The sequence below is a fragment of the Chiloscyllium plagiosum genome, unplaced genomic scaffold (assembly GCF_037043375.1).
Source record: "Chiloscyllium plagiosum isolate Xiang-an unplaced genomic scaffold, Cpla_swu_hap1 HiC_scaffold_24, whole genome shotgun sequence".
Taxonomy (NCBI): domain Eukaryota; kingdom Metazoa; phylum Chordata; class Chondrichthyes; order Orectolobiformes; family Hemiscylliidae; genus Chiloscyllium; species Chiloscyllium plagiosum.
The window spans coordinates 30,315,198-30,342,786 of record NW_028270162.1 but is presented as its reverse complement, the minus strand read 5'-3'; the positions used below and the strand labels follow the sequence as shown (position 1 = coordinate 30,342,786).

Below are 27,589 nucleotides of genomic sequence, written 5' to 3'. Positions count from 1 at the left end.
CATCTACATGGACTTTAGCAAGGTCTCTGACAAGGTACTGCATGGTAGGTTGTTGAGTAAGGTCAAATCTCACCGGATCTAGAGAGAGCTAGCCAACTGGATACCAAATTGGCTTGACTGTAGAGGACAGAGGGTGATAGTACAGGATTGTTTTTCAGATTGGAGGTCTATGACCAGCAGTGTGCCACAGGGATTAGTGCTGGGTCCACTCATTCACCATTCATCTAAATGCTTTGGATGAGAATTTAGATGAGTAAATTTACTAATGATACCATGATTGGTGATGTAGTGGACAGTAAAGAAGGTTAGCTGGGAATGCAGCGAGATCTTGATCAACTGGGCTAGTGGGCTGAGGAATGGAAGATGGAGTTTAATTTAGATAAATGCAAAGATGTTGCATTTTGGTGAAGCAAATCAGAGCAGGACTTACACAATCAATGGCAGGACCCTGGGGTGTGCTACAGACAGAGTTCCAGGGGTACAGGTTCGTAGTTCTTCAAAAATGGAGTCATAGGTAGACAGGGTGGCGAAGGCAGCGTACAGCTTGGTTGCTTTCATTGGTCAGAGTTGGGAGACCTTGTTGCAACTGTACAAGGTATTGGTGAGGCCACATTTGGAGTTCTGCATGCAGCTCTGGTCATCCTACTAAAGAAAGGAGACTATTAAACTAGAAAAAGTTTTACTGGGACACTACCTGGACTGGAAGATGAGTTACATGGAGAGGTTGGATAAAGCTGGGACTCTTTTCCCTGGAAAGTAGGAGACAGAGGGGTAAACTTGTAGTGGTCTATTAAATCATGAGAGGCATTGATAAGGTAGATAGCCAACAGCTTTTCCCGATGGGAGGGGTGTCTAAAACTATAGGGCAGAGGTTTAAGGCGAGAGGGGAGAGATACAATAGGGTCCAGAGGGGCAATAACTTTTCACACAGAGGGTGGTGAGTGTCTGGAACAGGTTGTCAGAGGCAGTGGTGGAAGTGAGTAAATGTTTTGTAAATGACAAAATTGTAGGCAGGTACATGGACGGGATGGGTATGGAGGGATGTGGACCAAATACAGGCAAATAGAGCTAGTTTAAATTGTGAAAACTGGGCAGCATGGGGAAGTTGGGCCAAAGGGCCTGCTTCCATGCTGTAACTCTATGCCTCTACAAAAGAAAGTCATCTTATCCCCACCCAATCTCCACTTGAGATTTTTTCTCAAGATGGCAACTTATGCTGAGGTATGAAGTAATTATATGGTGTCATGGATAAATTCATATTACAGCCCAAGAAATAAATCAGTTACTCAGCTGTGGGAAGTAACCAAACCTGCCATTGTCCTCATCACACTCAAAAGAGGCCTAATGCAGTCGGAAAACAAAGATAACTCAAGCTAGTATTCTCTACCTCAGTTGCTAGACACTCAAGCAAATATGGCACTCTTGCAACTACCTTACCTGAAACCACCTGAATACCTAACTTGGAAAGGTGCAGAAGTAACAGGGTTGTTGTCATGGGTGACTTTAATTTCCCTAATATAAATTGGAACCTCCTTAGTATGGTGGCACAGTGGTTAGCACTGCTGCCTCACAGTACCAGAGACCCAGGTTCAATTCCCACCTAAGGCAACGGTCTGTGTGGAGTTTGCAAATTCTCCCAGTGTCTGCATGGGTTTCCTCAGTGTGCTCCGGTTTCCAACCACAGTCCAAAAATATGAAGGTTAGGTGAATTGGCCATGCTAAATTGCCCAAAGTGGTACATATAGGGGTCTGGGTAGGTTGCTCCTCGGAGGGTTGGTGTGGACTTGGGCCGAACGGCCTGTTTCCACACTAAGTAATCTAATCTAATCTAGTACAAATAGTTTGGATGGTACAGACTTTATTAGGTGCATCCAGGAAGGATTTCTGACTCAATGTCGAGAGGCCGACTAGAGGCGAGGACATATTGGATTTGATGCTTGGCAATGAACCAGGTCAGGTGTCAGATGTGTTGGTGAGAGAGCATTTTGGTGATAGCAATCACAACTCCCTGACCTTTACTATAGGTTATGGAGAGGAATAGGAGCAGATGGTATGGGAAAGTATTTAATTGGGGGGAGGGAATTACAATACTATTAGACAGGAACTGTGGAGCATAAATTGGGAACAGATATTCTCAAGGAAATGCATGACAAATGTGGAGGCTGTTTAGGTAGCACTTGCTGTGAATGCTGAAAAGGTTTGTCCCATTGAGGCAAGGAACAGATGATAGAGTGAACGAACCTTGAATGACAAGAGATGTGGAACATCTAGTCAAGAGGAAGGGGGAAGCTTACTTACGGTTGAGGAAGCAAGGATCAGACAGGGCTCGAGAGGATTAAAGTAGCCAGGAAGGAACCGAAGGATGGACTTAGAAGAGCTAGAAAAGGACATGAAAAAACCCCGGCAAGTAGGATTAAGGAAAACCCCAAGGTGTTCTACACTTGTGAGGAACAAGAAAATAGCCAGAGTGAGGGTAGGGCTGATCAGGGATAATGGACGCAACTTGTGCCTGGAGTTACAGGAGGTAGGGGGGTCCTTAATGAATACTTGGCTTCAGTATTCATGAGTGAGAGGGACCTTGTCATTTGTAAAGACAGCATGTAACAGGCCTATACGCTCACACAGGTTGATGTTAAGGAGGAGAATGTGTTGGAAATTTTGAAAAATGTGACAATAGATAAGTCCCCGAGGTCAGATGGGATATACCCAAGATTACTACAGACCAGTGAGGAAAGAGATTGCTATGCCTTTGGCAATGATTTTTGCATCCTCACTGTCCACTGGAGTAGTATCAGATGATTGGAGGGTGCCAAATGTTATTCCCTTGTTCAAGGGATAACCCTGGGAATTACAGTCCAGTCAGTGTTAAGTTGGTGGTGGGCAAATTATTGGAGGATTCTGAGAGACAGCATCTATGATTATTTGGAAAAGCATAGCTTGATTAGAGAGAGGGTCAGCATAGCTTTGTGAGGGGCAGGTCATGTCTCACAAGCCTAATTGAACTGAGAATGTGACAAAACACATTGATGATGGTAGAGAAATGAATGTAGTGTACATGGATTTTAACAAGATGTTTACTAAGTTTTCCCATGGTAGGCTCATTCAGAAAGTAAGGAGGCATGGTACACAGGGAAATTTGACTGTCTGGATACAGAATTGGCTGGCCCATAGAAGACAGAGTGCTAGTTGATGGAAAGTATTCAGCCTAGAGCTCAGTGACCAGTGGTGTTCTGCAGGGATCTGTTCTGGTATCTCTGCTCTCTGATTTTAACAAATTACTTGAAATGAGGAAGTGGAAGGGTGGGTTAGTACATTTGCCAATGACAAAGGTTGGAGGAGTTGTGGATAGTATTGAGGGCTGTTGTAGGTTGCAACGGGACATTGACAGAATGCAGAGCTGGGCTGAGAAGTGGCAGGTGGAGTTCAATTTGGAAAAGTGTGAAGTGATTCATTTTGGAAGGTCAAATGTGAATGCAGATAACCTCTGCAAAGTTATGCTGCAGCCCTATTCCAAGTGTGATTAGACCACACGTGGAATTTTATGTTCAGTTCTGGTAGCTTTGTTGTAAGAAGGATGTGGAAGCTCCAGAGAGGGTGTAGAGGAGATTTACCAGGATGCTGCTTGGACTGGAGGGCATATCTTATGAAGAAAGTTTGAGGGAGTTTGGGCTTTTCTCATTGGAGCAAAGAAGGACGAGAGATGACTTGATAGAGGTATAATGAGAGGCATAGATAGAGTGGATAACCAGAGACTTTTTCCCACAGTAGAAATTTCTATCACGGGGGGGCATAATTTTAATGTGATTGGACGAAGGTTTATGGGGAATGTCAGTGGTAGGTACTTTACACAGAGAATGGTGGGTGTGTGACATGCACTGCTAGCAGTGGTAGTAGAGTCAGATTCATTAGGGATGTTTAAGCGACACTTGGATAGGCACATGGATGATAGTAAAATGAAGGGTATGTAGGTTAGTTTGATCTTAGAGCAGGATAAAAGGTTGGCACAAATCAAGGGTCAAAGGGCCTGAACTGTACTGTTCTGTTCTATGTTCTAAACGAGAAAATAAACAGAACTTTCACAGTAGATATGGCTCAGCAACATACCATGATGTGCATTTGAAACAAAACTAACTAAATTACAATTCGTTGAATATTGAAGGAAATAAAAAGAAAGATTCTTAAGATTTTGATTACTGAATACAAATACACAGAGAAAGTTGTCACTGTGATTCATCCCAGTGGACAGTACTCCCTCAATGGTGAGAAATACAAGTGTAACCATTCTGATACTGAGTTTCATGTATACGATTAGACCATTAGAACACAATTGTTGGAGTAGGTCAGTTGGCTCTTCCAGCTACCTCCTCTATTCAACAAGATTGTCCCTAACTTTTGTCACCTTCATGCCTAGCCCCATATTCCTCAAATTCTTTTATCATCCACAAATCTTATCAATCTCTGTATTGAATATACTCAACAACTGAATATCAATAGTTCCCTGGATTGGAGAATTTCAACGATTCAAAATTTTTGAAATACAGAAGATTGCCCTCATCCTATTCTAAATGGTTGACCCCTCATTCCAATACTGTGAACCCAGTTCTAGTCTCTTCACCCTGGGAGGTTGTCTTACATCTGCCATGTTAAAATGTAAGCTTTTTGTATCTTTTACATGCAATTGTCTCCCATTCTTTTAAATTCTAGGAAATAAGCCTAAATCAACTCAATCCTCCCTCAGAGTAATGTCTGGATGGGAAGACTTGTCCTCAGTGAAATTTGTTACACCAAGCCTCCTTGGACAGCAACATCTAAACCCACCACCATTACTATGAAGGACAATATAGTAACAGTTGTACAGCATGGAAACAGACAGTTAAGTCCAACTCATCCATGCCTATCAGATATCCTAATATACTATCAAGTCCCATTTGATAGCATATGACGTCTCCCTCTAAACTTTTCCTAATCATGTACCAATTCAGATGCCTTTAAAATATTGCAATTGTACCAGTTCCACCACTTCCTCTGGCAGCTCAGTCCATACACACACACACACCATCCTCTGCGTGAAAAGGTTGCCCCTAAGTCCCCTTTAAATCTTGCCCCTCTCACTTTAAACTTACACCCTCTAGTTTTGGATTCCTCTACGTTGGGAAAAAAAGATCTTGGCTATTCACCTATCCATGCCTCTCATGATTTTATAAACATCTATAAAGGTCACCCTTCATCCTCTAACTCTCCAGCGAAAATAGCCCCAACCTATTCAGCCTCTCCCTATAGCTCAAATCCTCCAATCCTGGCAACATCCTTGTAAATACCTTCTGAATCCTTTCAAGTTTGACAACACCTCCCCTAAGCAGGGAGACTGGAATTGAATGCAGTATTCCATAAGTGGACTAAACAATGTCCCGTACAGCTATAAAATGACATTCCAACTCCTATACTCAATGCACTGACCATGAAAGGCAAGCGTACTAAACACCTTCTTCACTACTCTGTCTACCTACAACCCCACCTTCAAGGAACTATGATCCTACAAAGATCTCTTTGTTGGGCACTACTCCCCAGGAACTAACATTCCGTGTCTAAGTCCTCCTCGGATTTGCCTTTCCAAAATGCACCACCTCACATTTAAATTAAACTCCATCTGCCACTCCTCAGCACATCAGTCCATTTAATTATAGTCCTATTGTATGGCAGCAGATACATGGTAACACCACCTGTAAGTTCCTGTTCCTTCAGTGTTGCTGGGTTAAAATCTTGAATCTCCCGCCCTAACAGCATTGCGGATAGATCCACACCAAATAGACAGCAGTGAATTAAGAAGGCAGCTCACCGTCACCTACTCAAGAGCAAGTACAGATAGGCAATAAATGCTAGCCCAGCCAGCAACATCCACATCAATTGAGAGAATTAAAAAGGTGTCTTCCAAAGCAAGTATACCTTTCTTTAGTTAAGGATATAATAACTGCACATACTATTTAGTCTCAACAATATCCAGTGTAATACCATTGTACCACAATCCTTTCGTAATAAAATCTAGCATAGCATTTTGTTTCCCTAACTGCTTGCTGACTCTGTATTAACTTTGTGATTTATGTATAAATTGACCCAAGTTCCTTGGCATACCTACAGTAGCTTTTACAATCTATTTTATGTAACTTATTAGGTTACTTCATATGCTATTTCCTCTCCCTTTATCAATTGCCTTGCCATCCTTTGCTAAATTCTAAAATCTTCTTAATTCTAAGACTTTTGCCTCCTATTGGCAAAGTAAGCATCTTGCTTTAATCTAATACTACTCTTAATTTGCCTTGTTGGACATGTTCAAACCAATTTTGCTGTGGAGATTTAAATTCCTTAAGGCAGTGTACATTCCTTAAGGCATCAATAGTATTACTGAACAAACTGACTTGTTCTGTTAAAGATCTTCCTTTACCCCAAACACAAGGATTCACCTTGCCATTTTTATAAACTGATTTTCATTGCAATCCTTCCTTTCTGAAAACAGCCATGTTACCTTAGTTAATATCAAACCAAAGTCCTCTGTAGCTTCCACACCGTAGACTGGTTAGCAAGGTTAGATCACATGGAACACGGGGAGAACTAGCCATTTAGATATAGAACTGGCTTGAAGGTATGAGAACAGAGGGTGGTGTTGGTGTTGGAGTGTTGCTTTTCAGACTGGAGGCCCCTGACCAGTAGTGTACCACAGGTGCTGGTTCCACTCCTTTTTGTCTTTGATATAAATCATTTGGATGTGAACATAGGAGGTATGGTATTAAGTTTGCAGATGACACCAAGAAGATAACCTCAGAGTACAACGGGTTGTTATTGGCTTGGCTGGTGGGCCAAGGAGTGGCAGATAAGTTTAATTTAGATGTGAGGTCTGTATTTTGGAAAGGCAATTCAGGCATAACATATACACTTAACGGTAAAGTCCTGGGGAATATTGCTGAATAAAGAGATCTTGGAATACAGGTTCATAGTTCCTTGAAAATTGAAATCGCAGGTAAACAGGATAGTGAAGGTGTTTTATATGCTTGCCTTTATTGGTCAATGCATTGAATATAGGAGTTGGGAGGTCATGCTGCAGCTGTACAAAACATTGATTAGGCCACTTTTGAAATGTTGCGTTTAATTCTGGTCTTCCTCCTATAGGAAGGGTGTTGTGAAATTTGAAAGAGTTCAGAAAAGATTTAAAAGGATGTTGCTAGGGTTAAAGAGTTGAACTATACAGAGAGGCTGAAGAGGCTGGGGCTGTTTTCCCTGGAGCATCAGCAGTTGAGGGTGACCTTTTTAAAAGTCATGAGGGGCATGGATAGGGTGAATAGACAAGATCTTTTCACCAGGGTAGAAGAGTCCAAAACTAGAGGCCATAGGTTTAAGGGTAGGTGGGTGGGAGGGATTTAAGATGGACCTAAGGGGCAACTTTTTCCACCGAGAGGGTGATGAGTGCATGGAATGAGCTGCCAGAGTGGTGCAGACAGGTTCAAATTACAACATTTAAAAGGCAAAAGGATAGGTACATGAATAGGAAGGATTTAAAGAAATATGGGCCAAATGGGATTAGACTAATTTAGGATATCTTGTCCGAATGGATGAGTTGGACCGAAGGGTCTGTTTCCCTGCTGTACAGTTCTATTACTCTAAATTGTCAAACTTGACTTGGCAATACACTTACAACAGCTACATTCCTCTCAGATCTAGCCCTGACTGTAGCATATTACTTCTCAATGATCAACCATGATCTCATTCAATGGTGCAACAGGCTGAATGGCTTACTCCTCTTACTACGTTCCTATGATTAAGTTGTCAATCAAATCACAGATGAGTATAAACATCAATTAAAACAGATTTAAATTCATTTGATTGCAATTCTTATACAGAGAACAATTGAGTCAGTTCATTTATGCTCACCTTGACAGGAGGTTTCTAAACAGTATTAAATATTAATACCATTAAAAAGGAAAAAATATTTGCAGACAATAATAAACATATAATGCTTTTGCATACCTTAACGCTATGCTGTACTGGTCCATTGCTTCCTGGTAATCATTTACAGCTACGAGAAAATCTCCAAGCATCCGATGCAAAACACACACACTCTGATTTGCCAATGCATTTCTCAGAAGAGCTATACCTTCTTCATACTTCTGTTCTCGATCTATCACGAATAAATAAGATTTTAGAAATCATGACTGCAGTCTTCAAACATTCACACTTTGCAGAATATAAAATCATTTTATATTGGATCTTCATTTCACCCAGGAGAAAGTGAAGACTGTTGGAGATCAGAGTCAAACAGTGTGGTACCTCTCAGTGCCCTTGGCCCACAAACCTCATTCCTGATGAAGGGCTTATACCCGAAAAGGTGATTCTCCTACTCCTCGGATGCTGTCTGACTGGCTGCGCTTTTCCAGCACCACACTCTTTGACTCCATTTCATCCCTCAATTTGCACACACTGTTCAGGTTATCAATTTTCAGGCTGACACTAGGTGGTGTAGTGGCTCATTTGCTCCAGTTTCCTTATCCCATGTGTAATGATGTATTTTCAATTCTGCCATTTCCAGCCTGTCCCATATACAGAGGAAACCCGATTATCCAAAAAATCAATTATCTGAAAATCGAATGATCTGAATAAGACCTGAAGGTCCCGTAAAACCGTTACGGCAAAGAGGTGTTACCGACAATGGTGCGATGATCACATCTTTTGTTTAACTAAAGATTACTTGCACTGAAGATGTGTAAAGGTTGCATCAAAGAGGTGTTAATGACACTGGTGCAACAATCGCAGTTGGTCAATTGTAGCAGTGTTAAAATAATATTAACACAAAAATGACTGACATGCTGAAGGATTTAAATGCATGACAAAATTCAGAGGTGTCTTCATTCCCTCTATGACTTTGTTCAGAGTACGTATCTGTTAATAGATATAGAAGGATACAGTGCAGTACAGGCCCTTTGGCCCTCGATGTTGCGCCCATCCAAGCCCACCTATCCTACACTAGCCCACTATCCTCCATATGCCTATCCAATGCCCGCTTAAATGCCCATAAAGAGGGAGAGTCCACCACTGCTACTGGCAGGGCATTCCATGAACTCACGACTCGCTGAGTAAAGAACCTACCCCTAACATCTGTCCTATACCTACCACCCCTTAATTTAAAGCTATGCCCCCTCGTAATAGCTGACTCCATACGTGGAAAAAGGTTCTCAGTCAACCCTATCTAAACCCCTAATCATCTTGTAAAGTGATCGAGTTTGTTGTATGTACTTACTATGTCTGTGAAGGGAAAGCAGACAGTAATGACAATTGAACAGAAAAGCAAGATTTTACTGCATCTGGATTGTGGTGACAAGGCATCAAAGATTGCTCAAGAGTACAACGTTGGAATAGCAAGTGTCCGACATCAGGAAAGCAAGACCGGTGATTGAGAAATTTATCAACCAAAGTGACACTTCAAATGCATTAAAAAGAAAATCCATGAAGCCAGCAAAAGATGAGCCACTCAACCAAGCTGAATTTTGTATGGTTTTCATAGCAGTATCGAAAGGGGATTCCTGGCCCGATGATACTAGAAAAAGCTGCCAGTTTCCACGAACAACTCCATGCCAGTGAGGCCGATCACAGCGTATCATTGGGCTGGTTACAGTGTTTCAAACATTGGCACGGCATTAGACAACTCAGCGTTCTTGAAGAGCAGACGTCCATGGATGACAGCACAGTGGAAGGTCACAGACAGAAATTACAATCCAACATTCATGAAGGAAAGTATGAACCTGAGTAATTGTACAATGCTGATGAAAGTGGATTGTTTTGGCGTGCACAGCTGGACAAAACACTCGCACCCACCGCAGAAAAGCAGGTGTCGGGACTTGAATTGCAGAAGGATCGCATTACGATTTTCCCTTGCATCAATGTCACCAGCACTCAAATTACCGCTTGTCTACATCAGATGTTATGCTAATCCCCGTTGTTTGAAGAACTGTGACAAGAACTCATTTCCCGTGAAGCACAAAACAAGGCATAGATGACATATCCACTTTTTTCATCCTGGTTTCAGGAATAATTTGTACCTGCCGTCAGATTACATTTAGCAAGCGCTGGATTCGAGCAACATGCCCTTCTGTTTGTTGACAACGTGGGGGCATGCACTATGAAAGGCAGCCAATTAGAATCACCAGACGGAGCTATCAAGTATTTATCACCAAACACTACTTCAAGGTTACAGTCACTCGATTAGGGAATCATCACAATAATGAAAAAATATTATTGCTGTAACATGTTGCGCGCCATCCTCGGTGAAGACAATGCAGATATAGGAGAACAGGAAATTAAGGAGGCATTTACGGTCCAGGACTCTTTGTTCATGTTGCTGAATCTTGGGACCATATCAAGCCACAGACAGTAGCGGAGTGTTGGCACAATGGCTTGCGTGTTGGTAGCTGTGACAGTGAAGAGGACACCCATCCACGTCAAAAGGCAACCATTGACATCACCGAGGACTGCAGACAGATGGGATTAGGAGAGTCTGTAGAAGCTGAGATCAATGCTTGGGTAAACTGTAGCAACGACATCGGAACAGAGACACTCAGCAATGATCAGATAATCAACAGTCATGGAAGAACAGCAGGAAAGTACAGATACCGTGGATGGTAAGGAAAATCAGATACCAACACCACCTCCGTTAATGAAAGCTATCGACAGTTTGCAACTTTTCATGGAGTGGTATGAAGCACAAGACAAAGTCGATGCCGTTAAATTGATGCATTTTCATCAAATGTTATTGTTTGCAAAAAAAAAGAGACAGCACCATCTCAAGCAACAGCGGCTGGATATTTTCTTCGAAAAATAATAACTGACCTCCACCTCAATTTTATTTACACAAAAAGTGAGTTGATTTGTAAAATATGAATTTTTAAGCAATATCCAGTTTGTACAAATCTTAGTGATTGAATGAAATAAAAAAAAACTCTGTAAACATGCTTTTTAAAGCAATTATGTGCAGTATGGCTTCAAGGTCAAATCAATTATCCGAATGAAAAACTGCCCGCCCATTGCCTTCCAATAATAGAGGTTCCTCCATAGATAGTCTGAAATTTAGAATAACCATGTTAAGAATTCAATGTTCTCTTACCATGAATTAGCACTTCAATTTTTTTTCTTTTTTTTCTTGAAAACAACAGCACTGAAAATCCCAATTAACTTTTGAATTAGCACAATTTGGTGTATAAAACAAGTACAGTACTAAATCAGGATAATGATTAATATTACCAGAATCAGGCAATTAAATCATTCAAGCAGATTAGTACATTTCAGATAAGTTTGAGCAGAGAAGGAAAGCAAAACCAAATCTGATGCTGGTAAATGCTTATTTGTCTTGTTTATTGAATAATTTGTGTGTCTTTATATCCCAGTCAGATAACTGATTATGAAATGTGAAGTATGCTCTAAACAATGACAATTGTTTTAAAATGTGGTATAAAGTAGCACAGGCCAACATAAAGGTTTCTTTAGCACTTATAAATTGTTCATTCAAATTTGGAGTTTCTATGGTTATGTGAGCAACTAAAGATGGTTTTCCATCTTCTGTTCTTATTCGTGTTTCACATTTTGAAAACCAGTCTTAAAAGATGATAAACCAGGATGATTTGACATTGCAACTAGATTTTGACATGGACTCATGTATCCTGGGATTTACCATTGATCTGAAACTGATCTGGATTAGTCATATAAACACTGTGGCTGCAAGAGCAGGTGAGAAGCCAGAAATTCTACAAGTAACTCACCTCCTGATTCCTCAAAGCATGTACACCATCCACAAGGTACAAATCAGGAGTATGATGGAATACACTTTATTTGCCTGGGTAAATGCAACTCTCAACATACAAGAAACTTGACACTGTCCAGCCTGGTTGATTGGCACCTCAACCATTCATTTCCTCTACCATCTATGCTCAACAGCAGCAATGCATATTATTTACAAATTACACTGCAAAAATTCACAAAGACTCTTTATGCTGAGCCTTCTGAACACACAACCACTATCTAGAACGGTCAGGGCAGCAAATACATGGGAAGTCTGTCACCTAGTCACATACCATCATGACTTGGAAACATATCATCATTCCTTCAGTGTTGCTAGGTCAAAATCCTGGAACTCCCACTCCAATGGGGTTGTGGGTACACCTACACCAAATCAACTGCAGCAATTCAAGAAGGCAGCTCACCACCAGCACCTCAAGGGCAACAAAAGGATGGACAAAGTAAAGTATGTCACTCTTGAATTCCTAGCTGGATTATTTATTAGTGATTATCTTATGTTTAAGCCTCCTAGTTCTGGTCTTACGTGCAAGTGGAAACTTGGGGTCAGGTTTTGCAGTTGAAATGACACTGAAACAGTCAAAAGCTTGTCACTGCTATTCAACAAAAACAAACCACTCTTGGCATCTGCACGTGTGCAATTAAGATAAAAATTCAGAGGTTGCTATCAATGATCCACTGATCCTCCCTGGGGTGTGATGTTTTAGAAAAATCATTTATAAATAGTTGATTTAATGTAAACTACTACTTTTTTTTCAAATTAATGTATTAGATCCTTAGAAAGCTAAACCTTGTTGAATGAAATCTAGCTAGGTTTTTAATAGTATAGCAAATAATTAGTCTGATCAACCTCTCTGGCTCTGAAAAACTAATATGCTTGCAGTTAGAGAATTCTATAATCCCAAATGGTTCATTAGCCTATTAAATGACACTTCTACTGATCGATGCCAAAGATTCCCTGTGGCTGGGACCAGAATGGAATTCATCTCAGAAAGCAGTTTGAACACCATATAATGAACACTACATCTTTGTGAAAGTTAGCAGTAATTGCCGTCACTTCAAAACCAACTTCAAAAATCAGGCCATTATCTTTACACCTGCCTTATCAAGTGGTTTCATAATCTTGGAAATCTCTATTTGAAAGGATTTCTTTTGATTCTGATCATATGATCAACATTGATTTAGTGGGAGCATGCCTACCGTTGAGTCAGAAGTGAACACAAGACTTATGCCAAAACATTGGCCCACCACTGAGTAATTGTAACATTATTGGAGATGCTATTAGTTAATGAGGTGTTAACATGATGTGAACACTGGCTGCATCTTTTGCCTACAAGGCAAACTACTGCATTTCAAAGTTAATGTACTAGTTGTAAACCGTACTATAGTACATAAAGGCTGTGAAAGTTACTCCACAAATGTAGCTTCTTTCTTTCTATCATTCTCAAGTTATGCTTGCTGGTTACTAATGCTGTGCTCTCCATTAACTTCATGATGATAAAAATCTCAACTTTCCAAACCTTTGTTGATAACTATCAATCTCATTCTGAATTTCTTTCTGTTTAATGTTTGTGGTACCATTTCCATAATATCTTCTAATAGCTTTCCAATAAAGGGTGCCAAGACATATATTCTGCATCCTGACTGTGACCTTGCTAATGACCTTTTCAAATTCAATTTTTTCTTAGGAGTATTTATTGCATAATTGATGGTACAAATTGATGCCCATAGCTGAAGCACAAAATATTGTAAAACATATTTACACCCTTGTCTAATTTCTATCACAATAGCTGAAATTAAACTAACTCTTCAAAAAGTCAGGAAAATGTCCAGAAAATTAAATTCTACTATGCATCATTGTTTACTTAACATTACCACATGAATAACTTTTCTAATACAAATAACAGATGAAAACAACTTACTCAAAAGTTCTGCTTTTTTGACAACTGCTTTCAGGTAATCAGATTTCTGTGCTAGTGCTTTATCCAGCAATGTCCTTGCCTTCTCTTGTGTCATTGGGTCTTCCAAGCATACAGTGGCAAAAAGTGTTAAGGTCTGGGCATTTGGACCCAGTGTTTTAAAGACATTATTTGCCATCACCATTGCTTCACGTATGCTGTTTGAAGCTAAATAACATTCAACTAGACCTGTAACAAAACAAAAGGAAGGCAGTGCAACTGAGACTTAGGAAAGAAATTGTTACAAGTTGAAATGTCAAACAACTATGAAAAGTGTTAAATAAATTGTTTAGCTTTGTAAAACTACCACAATAGACCACAAGATATAACAAGTGATGTATTTAAACAACAATAAAGGCTCCCTGGGGAGACAAGACATCTAAAAATAAATTTGGGCTGTTGTCTCCAGACCAGAGATTGTCAGAGGGTAAATCTCCCAGGTTATTAAAGTTGTGGAAGGGTTTGAGAAGGTAAACTCCAATACTGATGTCAGGAGAAAAGCACATGGAAAAATCACAGCCATCAAATATTGCGAATAAACAAATGTGGTTTTTTTTAAGAATCAGAGATAATAATTCAAAAGAAATAATTTTAAACATTTGTACAAATCTGTTACAATGTATAAACAGAAAATGAACAGAGCCAAGCCCAAAGAGTCTGCTGATATTAGTGTAATGAAGCCCACTGCATTGATGTGTAGTGCTGACGGGGAACAGAGCATAAATCACTAGCTTAGAAGGGAGTAGCCAAAATTACAGTAGGTTCTGATAACATGATAGTTTCATTTTCATGCAATCTCGCATTGTAAGTAAGTCACTCAATAGCAGTGCCATTTATATTAGTGGGGTTGGAATCACGTTATCACCAATACAGAAAAGGAATGTTCGCATTCTACAAATAATGGTCCAAATTCTTCAACCGTGTTAAAGCTAATTCGCATTGAAGAAACACGCGTGATAGCAGAACCAACTGTGAAATTAGATTTAGGATTGCTCCAAATGCAAAGATAATGTACCACCTTGTGAAAATGGGAGCAATGGAAACAAAAACTGGTAGACTTCAACAATAGAAATGCATGTAGGGAGGAGTTTAAAGTTTAAATCAGGAGCTGTTATAATGCAGAACAAGAGAGAATGGGAGGTAAAGTATTCTATTAAAAATAATTAAGTGATATAGGAGAGGATCAAGAGAAACAACTAATGCGAAAGAGTAATAATATTTAAATAAAATGCAGACACTCTACAGAGTAAAAGTTTAGATCCAGTTTATAAACAAAAGGGGAGAAAAACATTTCCTCCCCCATGAATAAGTTAATGCCCTGACTATTTTGCTCTGTTGCCACCTAAAGGCCAAGGCCTGAAATTGCTTATAGATTTAGACCAAATTTTTCAAAATTTCACCTACAAATTCATTAAAATTAATTATAAACAGATGGTCGCATACAAATGTTAACAGGAATTTGTGGGGCAAATTTAAACTGGGAACTCCAAATTAAGGAATAAACACAGATCCTTTCTAAAGAATTTTCAAATATATATTAAATGCAATAAATAAAGCAATTCGATAAATACAGTATTGGCCCAGTTATCATTTTATTCATGTTAGTATAGAGCTCCACATTTCTAGCTGGGAATTCTTTGCAGATCAAGAAGCAATGAAGTACTTAGTTAAATGCGCAAAAAACAAATACATCAAGCAACAGATAAAGATAACAGAATTCAAAGCTATTCTGGCCTGCCACTATTTATGCATGGAATTCATACAAAATAACTAAATCCTTTGTATACAGAACTTAGGAAAGTCATTATGCTGCATAAGAATGTTGATAAATAAGAAATTTACCATCATAACAATCCATTCTGCATGGGGCAAGACGCATTGCTTCTCTGAAGTGTATGATAGCCTCCTGGATTCTGCCCAGGGCTCGCAAGGCAGCACCCTTTAATAATAAGGCTTGTACACTGTTACTATTCAATTGAATTGCTTTTGCTCCAAGATACAAAGCACGTGAATATCGTTTGCTGTACAAACACTGATACCTGTAGACAGCAAGGCAACAAAATAAATTACAAATGTTTCCTAATATAGCATACTGTGAACACCATTAGTGAATTCTTATTTTTAAAAAAAGCTTTACTGCACAAAGTCCACTGCCAGGGTGTATGATATTTCCTGAGGATTAGAAGTTATTAGTTTAGTTAAGTCACATCAACTTCACAAAATAATTGTATCTGAATGTTGGTTCACTGCAGTCGCATTTGCTTAAAGTTTTGTGTCTGAGCTGGGTGGAGTGTGCTATGAAATTTTCAAGTTTAAGAATGCTTGAGGTCCTCACCTAATCCACATACTTACACTGAACTTTGAGAAGATTGGTGCCAAAATAAAGTAATCAGAATTAATCCTTTGAGTACATTTACAAGTATTTTTTATGAACATGTTTATTGCTTTGCAAATTTTCAGAACTTGCAATGTTACATTTTGTCTCTCTATCATCTATGTTTAGTCCTCTCTCTTTCTCATTACCATACTATCCTTGAACGCAATATGTGCATACGCAGAATTAGCATCTACACGCATATTAATAAAATCCATTTGGACTTTTACCATCACTATTTTTAAGCCCTCCACAGACTCTGTTGCCAAATTATTTGTCCGAATCCCAGTCTTGGAAGAACTGCAATCTCCTCCAAGTAAACACTAGGAGGTTTGATGCCATGGCCTGCTGCCCGAAGATGGTTCTATCCCCTTCCATGGCCACTATCTCACGTTGAATCAGCACAGTCAGAGGCTAAGTTCTATTCAATTCTGAATTTCTGACCTCCCATCTACTATAAATCTACTCAGCAATTCCACCTTGCTCTTTGCCGTAAGAACCTTCTTAAAAGCCACACCATCCACCAAGGTACAGTGACTTCTCCTTCTATAATTTCATTTGCTTCATTTTTGGGCATTTGTCTGTGTTAAAGATGCTACATAAATGCAAGGCTTTGTTGTGAAATCAATGCTATTTTTGTCATTTGTATCCAGTCAAGCCATAATTGCTTTATTGGCAAAATAGGTCAGATTTTATTTAATTTTACCAAAGTTTCTTTGACTTCTTGTTCAAAACATTTTAAATCTGCAACACTAGAAAATAAAAGGTTTACAAATATTATTAATTAAACTAACCTGTGTGCTTATAATTATAGCACTGAGTATTATAATTAAAATACTTTGTCACACCACTTATTAAATTCTATTCTAATGAATACTAGACCTCAAAAATGTTGGATTTCAACTAGGGTTCCTAAATGGGGTGACCCAATTTCTGATCCATAGTCAATTTTGAATAAAATAAAAACAGAGAATTGTATGGCATGAATAGTGATCAAAGCACAAATATCTATAGAGTGTTCTCATTCATTATATCTTGCTACTTTATAGCACTGTAAAACTTGTATCAATGGTGCTGTATATAACTTAAATTTTCTTTCCCTCACAAATATCACTGCAGCAGAGAATTCAGTATTTGATAAGACAGTGGATATCATTATTTGAACTGACAAGCCACAAATAACAATTATGCTACACAAGTGCCAGGCAGTGACCATCCTCAGAAGTGGGGAGACAGAATATAACAATCTCGCTTTAATACTCAACTGCAATAACATTGCTAAATCTTCCACATAAACATCAGCAGTGGGAGGTGGCTTACCCTTAACTGGACCAGCATGTAAATAGTGGGTCTACAAAGCAAGTCAGCAGTTGGAAACTATGGTGACTAACTCATTTCCTGGCTCCCAAAAGCCTGTCCACCATCAACAAGGTACAAGTCAGGAATGTGAATGAATAATCCCACTTGTCTGGATCAGTACAACTTGACTAACATTCAAGAAGCAGTTTCCAGCTCAGGACTCCATCCACCAACTTAAATAATGCCTCCCTCCACTACTATCACATAACTGTAGCACTCTGTAGTATGCACTGCAGCAAAACCCTAATGTGCCTTTGATGGCAACTTCCAAACTTGTGAGGTCAACCCATTAGAAGGGTAAGGATACCTAGTGCATGGAAACACTGCCTGCAAAGTTCCCCTCCAAGTCACACGCCATCCTGACTTAGATTACATCATTGTTCTTTCACAGTCACATGGGTAAAATCCTGGAACTTCCTTCCCAATAATACAGGTGTATCTACACTACATAGCCTGTAGCAGTTCAGCACCATTTTCTCAGAAACATTATGGATGAGCAACAAATGATAGCCTTGTCAGCGATGCTCAAATCCCATGCAATAAAAGAAAATGTAATTTTACAGGGCAGCTGTGAACAGTATAGGACTTTCTACTTTAATAACAAGTCATGATAAAGAATCTTGACACAATAGCATGAATAAAACATTCTAATTGTCAAATGTTTTACTGTGCAGCCATACAGAACCATTTTATGGGCACCACTTTTTCGTGGTCATCAAATGAAGCATCTCTCTTGCTATGAATATCAGCCATCAACAGGTCATCTTCCCCTTTCACAAACGGTTGCACATAGTTTAAAAAAAATAAATTTAGTAAATTTGATAATGGCTTTGCCAAGTTAAAAAGAGCAAACTTGTATTTCACGATCTTGGAATGCCCCAAAACCCTTTATAACCAATGATATACTTTAGAGATTATCAATATTCTAATGTAGGAAAGATGACAGCCAATTTGCACATCACAAGATATCTGCTTTTACATGTGTTTAAATAAGGATAAACTCTGGCAAGGACACCTAGGATTTTGTTTTTGAATAGTGCCATATAATATATTATATTCAAACCGAAGTAGTCAGATGGAACCTAAGTTTAATGCCTTACCCAAAAGGCAGTTTCTCTGACAAGGTAGTCTTCCCACAGTAGTGTACTCAAGTTTCAACCTAGATTATACACAAGCCTTTTGAGGCAAGAATGCTACCACTGAACAAAGACTAACAAGCTTATTCCTGCAAATAAGGAAAGGCCTCTCTAGCTGATAACTTCTTTGCTCTAATAAATGTTACGAATAAACTTATTTCTGTATAAACTACATATTTAGGATACTCTTGGTGTGTACCACAATTCCAAATTTCTCATCTGAATCAAGCAGCTGGGATTGAGAAAAGGGGGAAGTCAGAAATTAAATCACATATATGTTAATATCTTATTGGGGGAGGGAGGTGGCGGGGAAATGTGGAAGCAAAAAAAATCATCTTGCACAGCTCTTGTACATTTCCTAGTTACTTGGTCCAAGATCAGCAGAGACTACACCTAGGAAGAGTTGGAAAATAAAGATATCAGTTAGTTAACTATCACCTATCAAGAAACCTATATTTACAGAATGTGGAAATTGGTGCATCAATAATGGCATTAACCTTGCAGTTACAATTACTGGGATAGGACTCACAATAATATTAATCATGATATTACTAAAAAAAAAAGTACTTTTGTTTCTTCCTACAATGAAAAATTTAATAACCTACCCAGAGACAACCCATGGTTCGGCATGCTGATCAGAAATGTTAAATAAACGGCCACCTAAATTTTCAACATCCTCTAGTCGGCCTTCACCCGCCAAAAGATACCCATATACATCCATTCCTAAAATGAAAGCAAGTTTGAAAACATAATGTCAGACAGCTTACTATAATCACAGATTTGGTCCACAATTCTAGATTAACAAATGCTGGTCTGAAATTTGTACACATCCAATATTTTTATTTCTGTTTCAATATTGATAATACTTAAGAAAAGTTCTCAAATGAATAAGTCAATTTAGTTTTCATCATAGTTAAAACTGGAATAATCATCTAAAGGCGCAAAGTAATTCTCTGGTGTCTTGGGTTCAATTCGTAACACAACAGCCAGTGGAATTTAAATTTAATTAAAAATCTGAAAGTGGAAGCGACATTCAGTAATGATGACCATGAAACTGATCACTGCTTGTGATAAAATCCTATTTGGTTGATGAATGTTATTTAGGGAACGTAATCTGCCATTTTAATCTGGTTTGGTCCACATCAGAGTCCAGATCATTGTAATGCAGTTGAACTGTCTTCTGAAATGAGGTAAAAACAATGACTGCAGATGCTGGAAAGCAGATTCTGGATCAGTGGTGCTGGAAGAGCACAGCAATTCAGGCAGCATCCAACGAGCAGCAAAATCGACGTTTCGGGCAAAAGCCCTTCATCAGGAATAAAGGCAGAGAGCCTGAAGCGTGGAGAGATAAGCTAGAGGAGGGTGGGGGTGGAGAGAAAGTAGCACAGAGTACAATAGGTGAGTGGGGGAGGAGATGAAGGTGATAGGTCAGGGAGGAGAGGATGGAGTGGATAGGTGGAAAAGGAGCTAGGCAGGTCGGGCAAGTCCGGACAGGTCAAGGGGACAGTGCGGAGCTGGAAGCTTGAAACGAGGATTAGGTGGGGGAAGGGGAAATGGGGAAGCTGTTGAAGTCCACATTGATGCCCTGGGGTTGAAGTGTTCCGAGGCGGAAGATGAGGCGTTCTTCTTCCAGGTGTCTGGTGGTGAGGGAGCGGCGGTGAAGGAGGCCCAGGACCTCCATGTCCTCAGCAGAGTGGGAGGGGGAGTTGAAATGTTGGGCCACGGGGCGGTTTGGTTGATTGGTGCGGGTGTCTCGGAGATGTTCCCTAAAGGGCTCTGCTAGTAGGCGCCCAGTCTCCCCAATGTAGAGGAGACCGCATCGGGAGCAACGGATACAATAAATGATATTAGTGGATGTGCAGGTAAAACTTTGATGGATGTGGAAGGCTCCTTTAGGGCCTTGGGTAGAGGTGAGGGAGGAGGTGTGGGCACAGGTTTTACAGTTCCTGCGGTGGCAGGGGAAAGTGCCAGGATGGGAGGGTGGGTTCGTAGGGGGGCATGGACCTGACCAGGTAGTCACGGAGGGAACGGTCTTTGCGAAAGACGGAAAGGGGTCTTATATCCCTGGTGGTGGGGTCTTTTTGGAGGTGGCGGAAATATCAGAGGATGATTTGGTTTATGTGGAGGTTTGTAGGGTGGAAGGTGAGCACCAGGGGCATTCTGTCTTTGTTACGGTTGGAGGGGTGCTGTCTTCTGAAATGGCCTGCTTCAGTTCAGCAAGCCACTCAATTTAAGGGCAATTAGGGATGGGCAACTTTGCCCCTACAACACTGTCATCCCATGGAAGAATAAATTTACAAAATCTTCAGCCCTCCACTTTAACACTGGAACCGCAATTGAATAAACAGATAAGTACCTCAAACATCTAGAAATTGCAAATGCTTTGGCAGTCATTTGTATATTACTTACCTTTGATTATGTACGGATCCAGCATCTGAGCCTGCTCAAACTTTAATATAGCATTTTTGTTGTCACCCACTCTAAAATACAAATCTGCTAGGCTTCCCATTAAATCAACATTATCCCTCAATAACGACTTCTTCTCCAGGGAGCTGAAAACATAAAATAATTGTAACAGTGTACTGATTATTAATAGTAGTGCAGTGATCGGAAGGTTACCATATTAATATTGCTCTTTGGGTCTTTCTTCTACAATCAAATATTCACAACAGTTAGTGAGTATTAACATCTTAGTGGGCTATAAATCAGGTGTAAAACATTAATTTTTAAATGAAGAAAGCTTGAAATTGAATTTTCATTCCATAATCTGTTAATGTTGCTCAAAAACATTCAGTACAGTTAAAAATACTAAAATTCAATTCAGTTTAATAGCAGAATAACAATTATATTTTGCTCAGGTGGGTTTGACAAATGAATAAATTTGGATGACATTTTTCCATAATCATGTGCCTGCGGAACAGGTATTTTTAATCAACCTGTTCAGACAAGTTATGATACACCTCGACGGCGGTGGGGGGGGTTCCTGAACTCAGGCTCAGACTTAGAAACACTTGCACGGCACCATAAGAACTCCTAAACCACACAGCTTACTTTACGCACAGCCACTGACAAAAATCAGCCACATACCCTTAAAATAACCCTTTTATTTTACATCCCTTTTAGGATCTAATTTTAGTTACTGTGTTTGAAATTACAAGTAAAAATTGAAGGACCAATGAACTTTAAATAGGATCAAAACAATTTCGGCCAAGGAGATGCATAGATTTTTATTGGAGAATCTAAGTGTATAATCACATCCAAACCCATATTCAGGATGGGGAGGGTGCCAATTAGCTTTTGCACATAACCAGATTGTTAGGTTTTCAGTGTACAAGTTTATATCTGGCTTCCTGAAAATGTGCAGAACAAATTTAGACAATACTTTTTATCTTTAAAGTATGTACTGGATGTTTAAAATAATTTAACAAAACTGTAATGTCTTGAGTATGTTTCTACTTAAAGAAAACACTGACCAAAAAAGTAACTATTTAGTAGAAAAACAAATACTGTCATTCCCCTTTCCCACACAGTATACAACATTTTCTTACCAGATAGTATTAATTGCTCTGGTGTTGTCACCAGTGTGAACAAAAGCATATGCCTTGATCCAAACAGAGAGCCAGTCCAGATTTGGAATACTCTGAATCACATTCATAGTCAGAGATGCTACTTCGGCACCCTTCACTGAAAGAGACAGGAGACCTGGAAAACAAACAGGCAAGACATGGATAGCTAACCTGTGACTTGAAAGTACTTGGATAGAATATACTTGTATTTGAACACAGGAGTCATTTTCAGTCATCTTTTTGCATGCTTGTTAGAGGATTTTCTTATACCATTCTACTTAAAGATGATTTTGTTCCCAATAACTAGTTTGTTTTACACCACATTAAGAAACTACTTAACAGTGTAGATGCAATAAGGACCCTGAAGGCTAATAACATCCAACTGTAATGCTAAGGAGGAGGAGCAAATTATTGCAGATGCTAAGACCTTATGTTCCACTGTTAATTGTGCCATTTTCAGTATAACAGCAAAACTGTCATTTATCTATGGGCAAAAGAGGGCCTCATCACTGAAAAGGGCAAATAAATTCAATTCAGCCATGATCTTTGCATCCTCTCAATTCCCCAAACCCACCTACCCATAGGCTTAGTCATAATCATTACCAACGTGATGGAAGGGAGTTGTTCATAAAAACTTGCTCAACAACCAATGTTCAGTTTGGCTTCATCCAGGATCTTTTAACTCCAGATTTCATTACAGCCTTGGTCCAAAACTTGCCAAAAGACCTGAATTCTGGAGGTGAGGTCAGAGTGATTGCCCTTAACACTAACACAGTAATTGACAGTATGACATCAAGTAACCCTAGTAAAACTGCACTAAATGGGAATCGGAGTATAAACTCTCCACACTAACACGAAGGAAGCCAACCATCTCGGTCCCAAGATATTCACTCAGGGTAATATCCTGAGTATCTTCATCTGCTTCATCAAGGACATTCTCTTCAACATGAAGTCAGAAATGGAACTGCAACATTTAGTACCATTTGTAACCCCTCCAATTCTAAGTAGTCTATCTCTGTGCACAGCAAGATCTACACAATATTTAAGCTCAGGCCAATAAGAGGCAAGTAAGATTTGTGCTACAAAGAGAGAAGCTAACCATCGTCCATGGACATCCAGTGGTATTATCATCAATGAAGCTCATATTAACAATACTCTGGATGTTATCATTGACCACAAACTGGACCAGCCATGCAAGTACTCTTGTTGCAAGAGCAGGTAAGAGATTGGAAAATCATTGATGAGTAACTCATCTCCCAACTCCATAATTCCTGCCTGCCATCTTCAAGGTAAAGTCTGTATTGAATACTCTCCACTACCTAAATGAGTGCAACTCAACACCATGCAGGACAAAACAACCTTGTTTTATTGATGCCCCATCATCTCAATCATCTATTCCATCCACCACTCATGCACATTGTAAAGTGTAGAATATATTAAGGTGTATTGTAACAATTCAACAGACTTCCTTCAACAAGACTTCCCTAACCTTTGCCAGCACAGAAAGCAAGGGTAATAGATGAAATAACTCCACAGAGATTGGCATCCTGTCATCAAGTCACCCTTTGTTTTCACATAGAAAGTTCTTGACACTGACGCAGCTCCCTCAGAGTCAACTGTCAGAGTGAACAGAACCCATCACTCTGGTTCTTTTTTTAAAAAAGACAGATCACTCCTGTCAGCAAGGGCTCCTTGACTAGACCAGATTAACAGCCCCAGTTAGGGAGCTAACATTTTATTACGCCCACCTGACTGATCTTGTTACAATCACAAAAGTGCATATTTCAGAAAACTACCACCTAAATGGTCCTCTTCAAGAAACCACATCCTGACTTGGAATTATAATGCCATTCCTTCATAATCATCGGGATCAAAAATCCTGGTACTTCCTACCTAACAGCAGAGGGTGTGCATACACCAGATGGTCTATAGTATTCAATAAGGTCACTGACTAAACCTTCAAGTGTAATGGGGGATAGGCAACAAATGCAGCCTTATCAGTGATCCTCACATTCCATAAACAAATAAAAAAACTGGGAAAAAAAAAATCAGATCTATTAAGGTCATGCCTTCTAGTTAATCACCTCTAAACTAAGACTTGATGGCATTCTTCAAGACAGAGTACATCCCTGAAAACAGAAACATGATTTGGCACAGCTGTAAACAATACAAAGATCATAAACTGATGTCATAACATTTACAGTGTCCAAAATACTCTTATAGGAGCATGTTCAGAGCAGATGCAACTGCCAACGAACATTTAATATTAATCAGAAGAAAAGATCATCCAAATTTATTTGCAGCAAAATAATTAGCATTAAATTCTTAAAAGAGCCAACTATAAACTTTCAAGTCGAAGAAGATGGATTGCCATACTATGAGTCCATGCAGCTCATGTGAACCTAATCTCTATCTGCATTATTCCATACATCATTTCATTTCAGCTTCCTTCCCAAGCTACATTTCTCCCACTTGTTCCTCACCTCTAATTTTTTCTAGCTTATCATTTGCAGCAGTAAAAGATGTATGGAGATTTTAATTAAAAAAACCTACCTAATATTGCATCCAGAGCCAGAGGACACTGTCGTAATACTTCCTTATAGCTGGTGACAGCTGATCGCTCCTGTCCTGCTTTCTTATACAGGTTTGCTAACATCATATTAATCTAGATCACAGGGAAAAAAAAGTCAATGACACAAAAAATGTAAAAATTTACAGTTGTATAATTTTTCTAGCTGAAGACAAGCAAACTAAACAGAAGCACGTTGCTACAGACTGGTGAAATTTGAGTTCACTCCTGTGGTCCACCACTCTGCTGAGTTGTCAATGGCTGTGCAGGCAGACTGAAGTGGAATCATGAAGCTTTGCAAGAAAAAGAGGAAAACTGGCAGCACAGTTGTCAAAGTTTCTTGTGAGCTATTAGGAGTACACTTAAAAATATACCAGAAACTGTTGGCAAAGTGTTTTCTTGTACAGTACTCTCAACACATTTAGTGTGCCCCTGATGGAAATCAGAAAAAGGGAGAAAGCATCTGGAAAAAAAAACTTACTCTGTGGAAAAGTGAAAACTCTTTAAATGAGAGAAAAGTGTACAAATGTTACAAGAATTTGATATAAAGTAAGTGGCTCAGTACCATTTTTATTCATTTAAGGAATGCAGATTTCGCTGGCTGGGCCAGAATTAATTGCCAGTCCCTAGTTGCCTTGAGGTATTGGTGGCAAGCTGCCTTCTTGAACTGCTGCAATTGGTATAGATACACCCACAACCCCTTTAGGGGGAATTCCAGGATTTTGACCCAGTGATATTCATTTATTTCAGGATGGCGAGTGGCTTGGAAGGGAACTTGCAGGTGGTGGTCTTCCAAGTATTTGTTTCCCTTGCCCTTCCAGATGGTAGTGGTTGTGTGTTTAGAAGGGGTATTAGCGAATTTCTACAGTGCATCTTGTAAACGTATATACATTGATGCTACTGAGTGTAGGTAGTCAAGGAAATGAATGTTTATGGTTGCAATGTCAATCAAGCAACAGGCTGCTTTGTCCTTGATGGTTTCAAGTTAGAGTGTTATTGGAGCTGCCCTTATACAGGAAAATGGGAAATATTCCATCACAATCATATGTTGTGCATTGTGGATGGTTGACGGTGGACATACTTTGAGGAGTCAAGAGGCGAGTTATTCATTGCAGGATTGCTAGCCTATTCTTGCAACCACAATAGTTATATGGCTAATCCAGTTCAGTTTATGGTCAATTGTCACACCCAGGATTCATGAATTCATGCTAAAGTCTAATCAAGACATCAAATCAATCTGCTTTATCATTAAGACTGGTTTCAAACAAAGAAACAAAAATAAGAACACTGAAAATCCAAAACCATCTTTAGTTAATCACATAGAAACCGCAATTCAGAATGAACGATTTACAGCTGTTTGAAATGTTTGAACATAGTGTATTACCTAAACAAAACTTCACAATTTAAAAACTGTGCTAGATATAAAAAAAATTAAAACAAGTGATAATTATAAAAGATTGTTAGGTGCTTGAATAATTCCTACCTATCAATATTTTACCAGATTAACAAAAAAAAAGGTTACCTTTGGAGTGCGCTGCCTGGTGGATATGGTGTCCAGTATTGCAACAGCATCCCTTTCTTGACGTAGCATTGTATAGCATTCAGCCATTTTATACTTCACTTCAATCTCTGATGGCAGACACTAAAATGAACATAAGAAATTGTTACTTAAGACTGTTCCTGAATTACGTAGTTACTTGCTACTCAGACTCAGAAGAAATCACTGCATTAAAGCTCTGACTGTACAGTGCCATAGACAAGGTATTTTTCTTCATTGATTGCTTCTTTGAATATTTTCTCAACAATTCAGGAATAGTAGAGGACAATGTTGCTGCACTCGATACAAGTTACAGAATTGACAAATATTTTACACATTCTGTACAGCATTTTTTTAAAATAAAAGACATTTCTGCACATATTCCTATCCAGACAACTTGGCAGCTATATATTTAGAAAAACTGTAATTATGACCAGTTTTACCAGTTTGCAACTTTCCATCAATTAACATGAAAAACTGTGACTGGGCATTGAAGTGGAAAGCCCAGGCAAGTGTGCAATAAATTCGTATTAAAATATGATACCTAGTTTATAGACTATAGCAGCAGCTTCCCCTTAATATCTTGGTATCCAACCAACTCCAGGATGGTAATCGTGAAAAATAGTTTAAAGAGAAATTACTACTTCTTGTGAAGCTAACCTGATGTAGCCTATACTAGTCAATGGTTCCTTCACATACAGAGAAATGTGTGCGCGAATATACAATGAAGAAATTAATAAAACAAACCATACTAAGTTACATTGCTCTTTGAAGTGGTGAAGGATAAAGATGAAATGTGAAACAAGCTATTGAACTGAGGTACAAATAAGTCAAAGTGAAATGTTTGAAAAAAAGCTACCAACTTCTGAAACTTTTCTGGCTCTCTGTTGACATCCCTACAAAGTAAACAAAACAGATCCATTAGGATAGGTCAAACAAAGCTTATAAAGACACATAATCTAAACATGAGAACTGGGCCTTTGAATCTTGCTCGCAATATCTATGAATAAACAGCAATTCTGTCAAAATGATCTGCATGTCATATAATTGATGATGATAAATATTTTGCTGGCCTGTCCAACAGCTAAAATATTTCACAACACTTTGATAGCAGTGATCTGAATGAAACAGTTCTACATAAATGATTAGCTTTATTACTACTTTAAGGGATAATTAATCATTAAATTACACAGATTACAAGCATCAGGTTAGGGTTACCAGATCTCAGGCTGACTAACTATGAAACTGCTGCAATTAGCTT

The 27,589-nt window shown here is 39.1% G+C and overlaps 1 protein-coding gene across 3 annotated transcripts in view; it reads right to left on the bottom strand.

Annotated features, from left to right (window-relative positions):
• anapc7 (anaphase promoting complex subunit 7) overlaps positions 1-27,589 on the bottom strand; it is a 49,470-nt gene that overhangs the window by 2,518 nt on the left and 19,363 nt on the right. Inside the window, exons 3-12 of one of the 3 annotated variants that reach the window (XR_015761261.1) lie at positions 27,192-27,224; positions 26,314-26,433; positions 24,776-24,887; positions 22,205-22,358; positions 21,066-21,208; positions 19,262-19,379; positions 15,630-15,826; positions 13,752-13,976; positions 9,284-10,568; positions 8,029-8,167 (exon numbers count right to left, since the gene is read on the bottom strand). Coding sequence is in view for 2 of the 3 variants with exons in the window: in XM_043715695.2 (XP_043571630.2) it covers positions 8,017-8,167; positions 13,752-13,976; positions 15,630-15,826; positions 19,262-19,379; positions 21,066-21,208; positions 22,205-22,358; positions 24,776-24,887; positions 26,314-26,433; positions 27,192-27,224 (1,253 nt within the window). In the remaining variant the exon portion in view is untranslated. Of the gene's footprint in view, positions 1-8,016; positions 8,168-9,283; positions 10,569-13,751; positions 13,977-15,629; positions 15,827-19,261; positions 19,380-21,065; positions 21,209-22,204; positions 22,359-24,775; positions 24,888-26,313; positions 26,434-27,191; positions 27,225-27,589 lie in introns of those variants that run through there. The other 2 variants (XM_043715695.2, XM_043715696.2) reach the window with 2 other exon arrangements.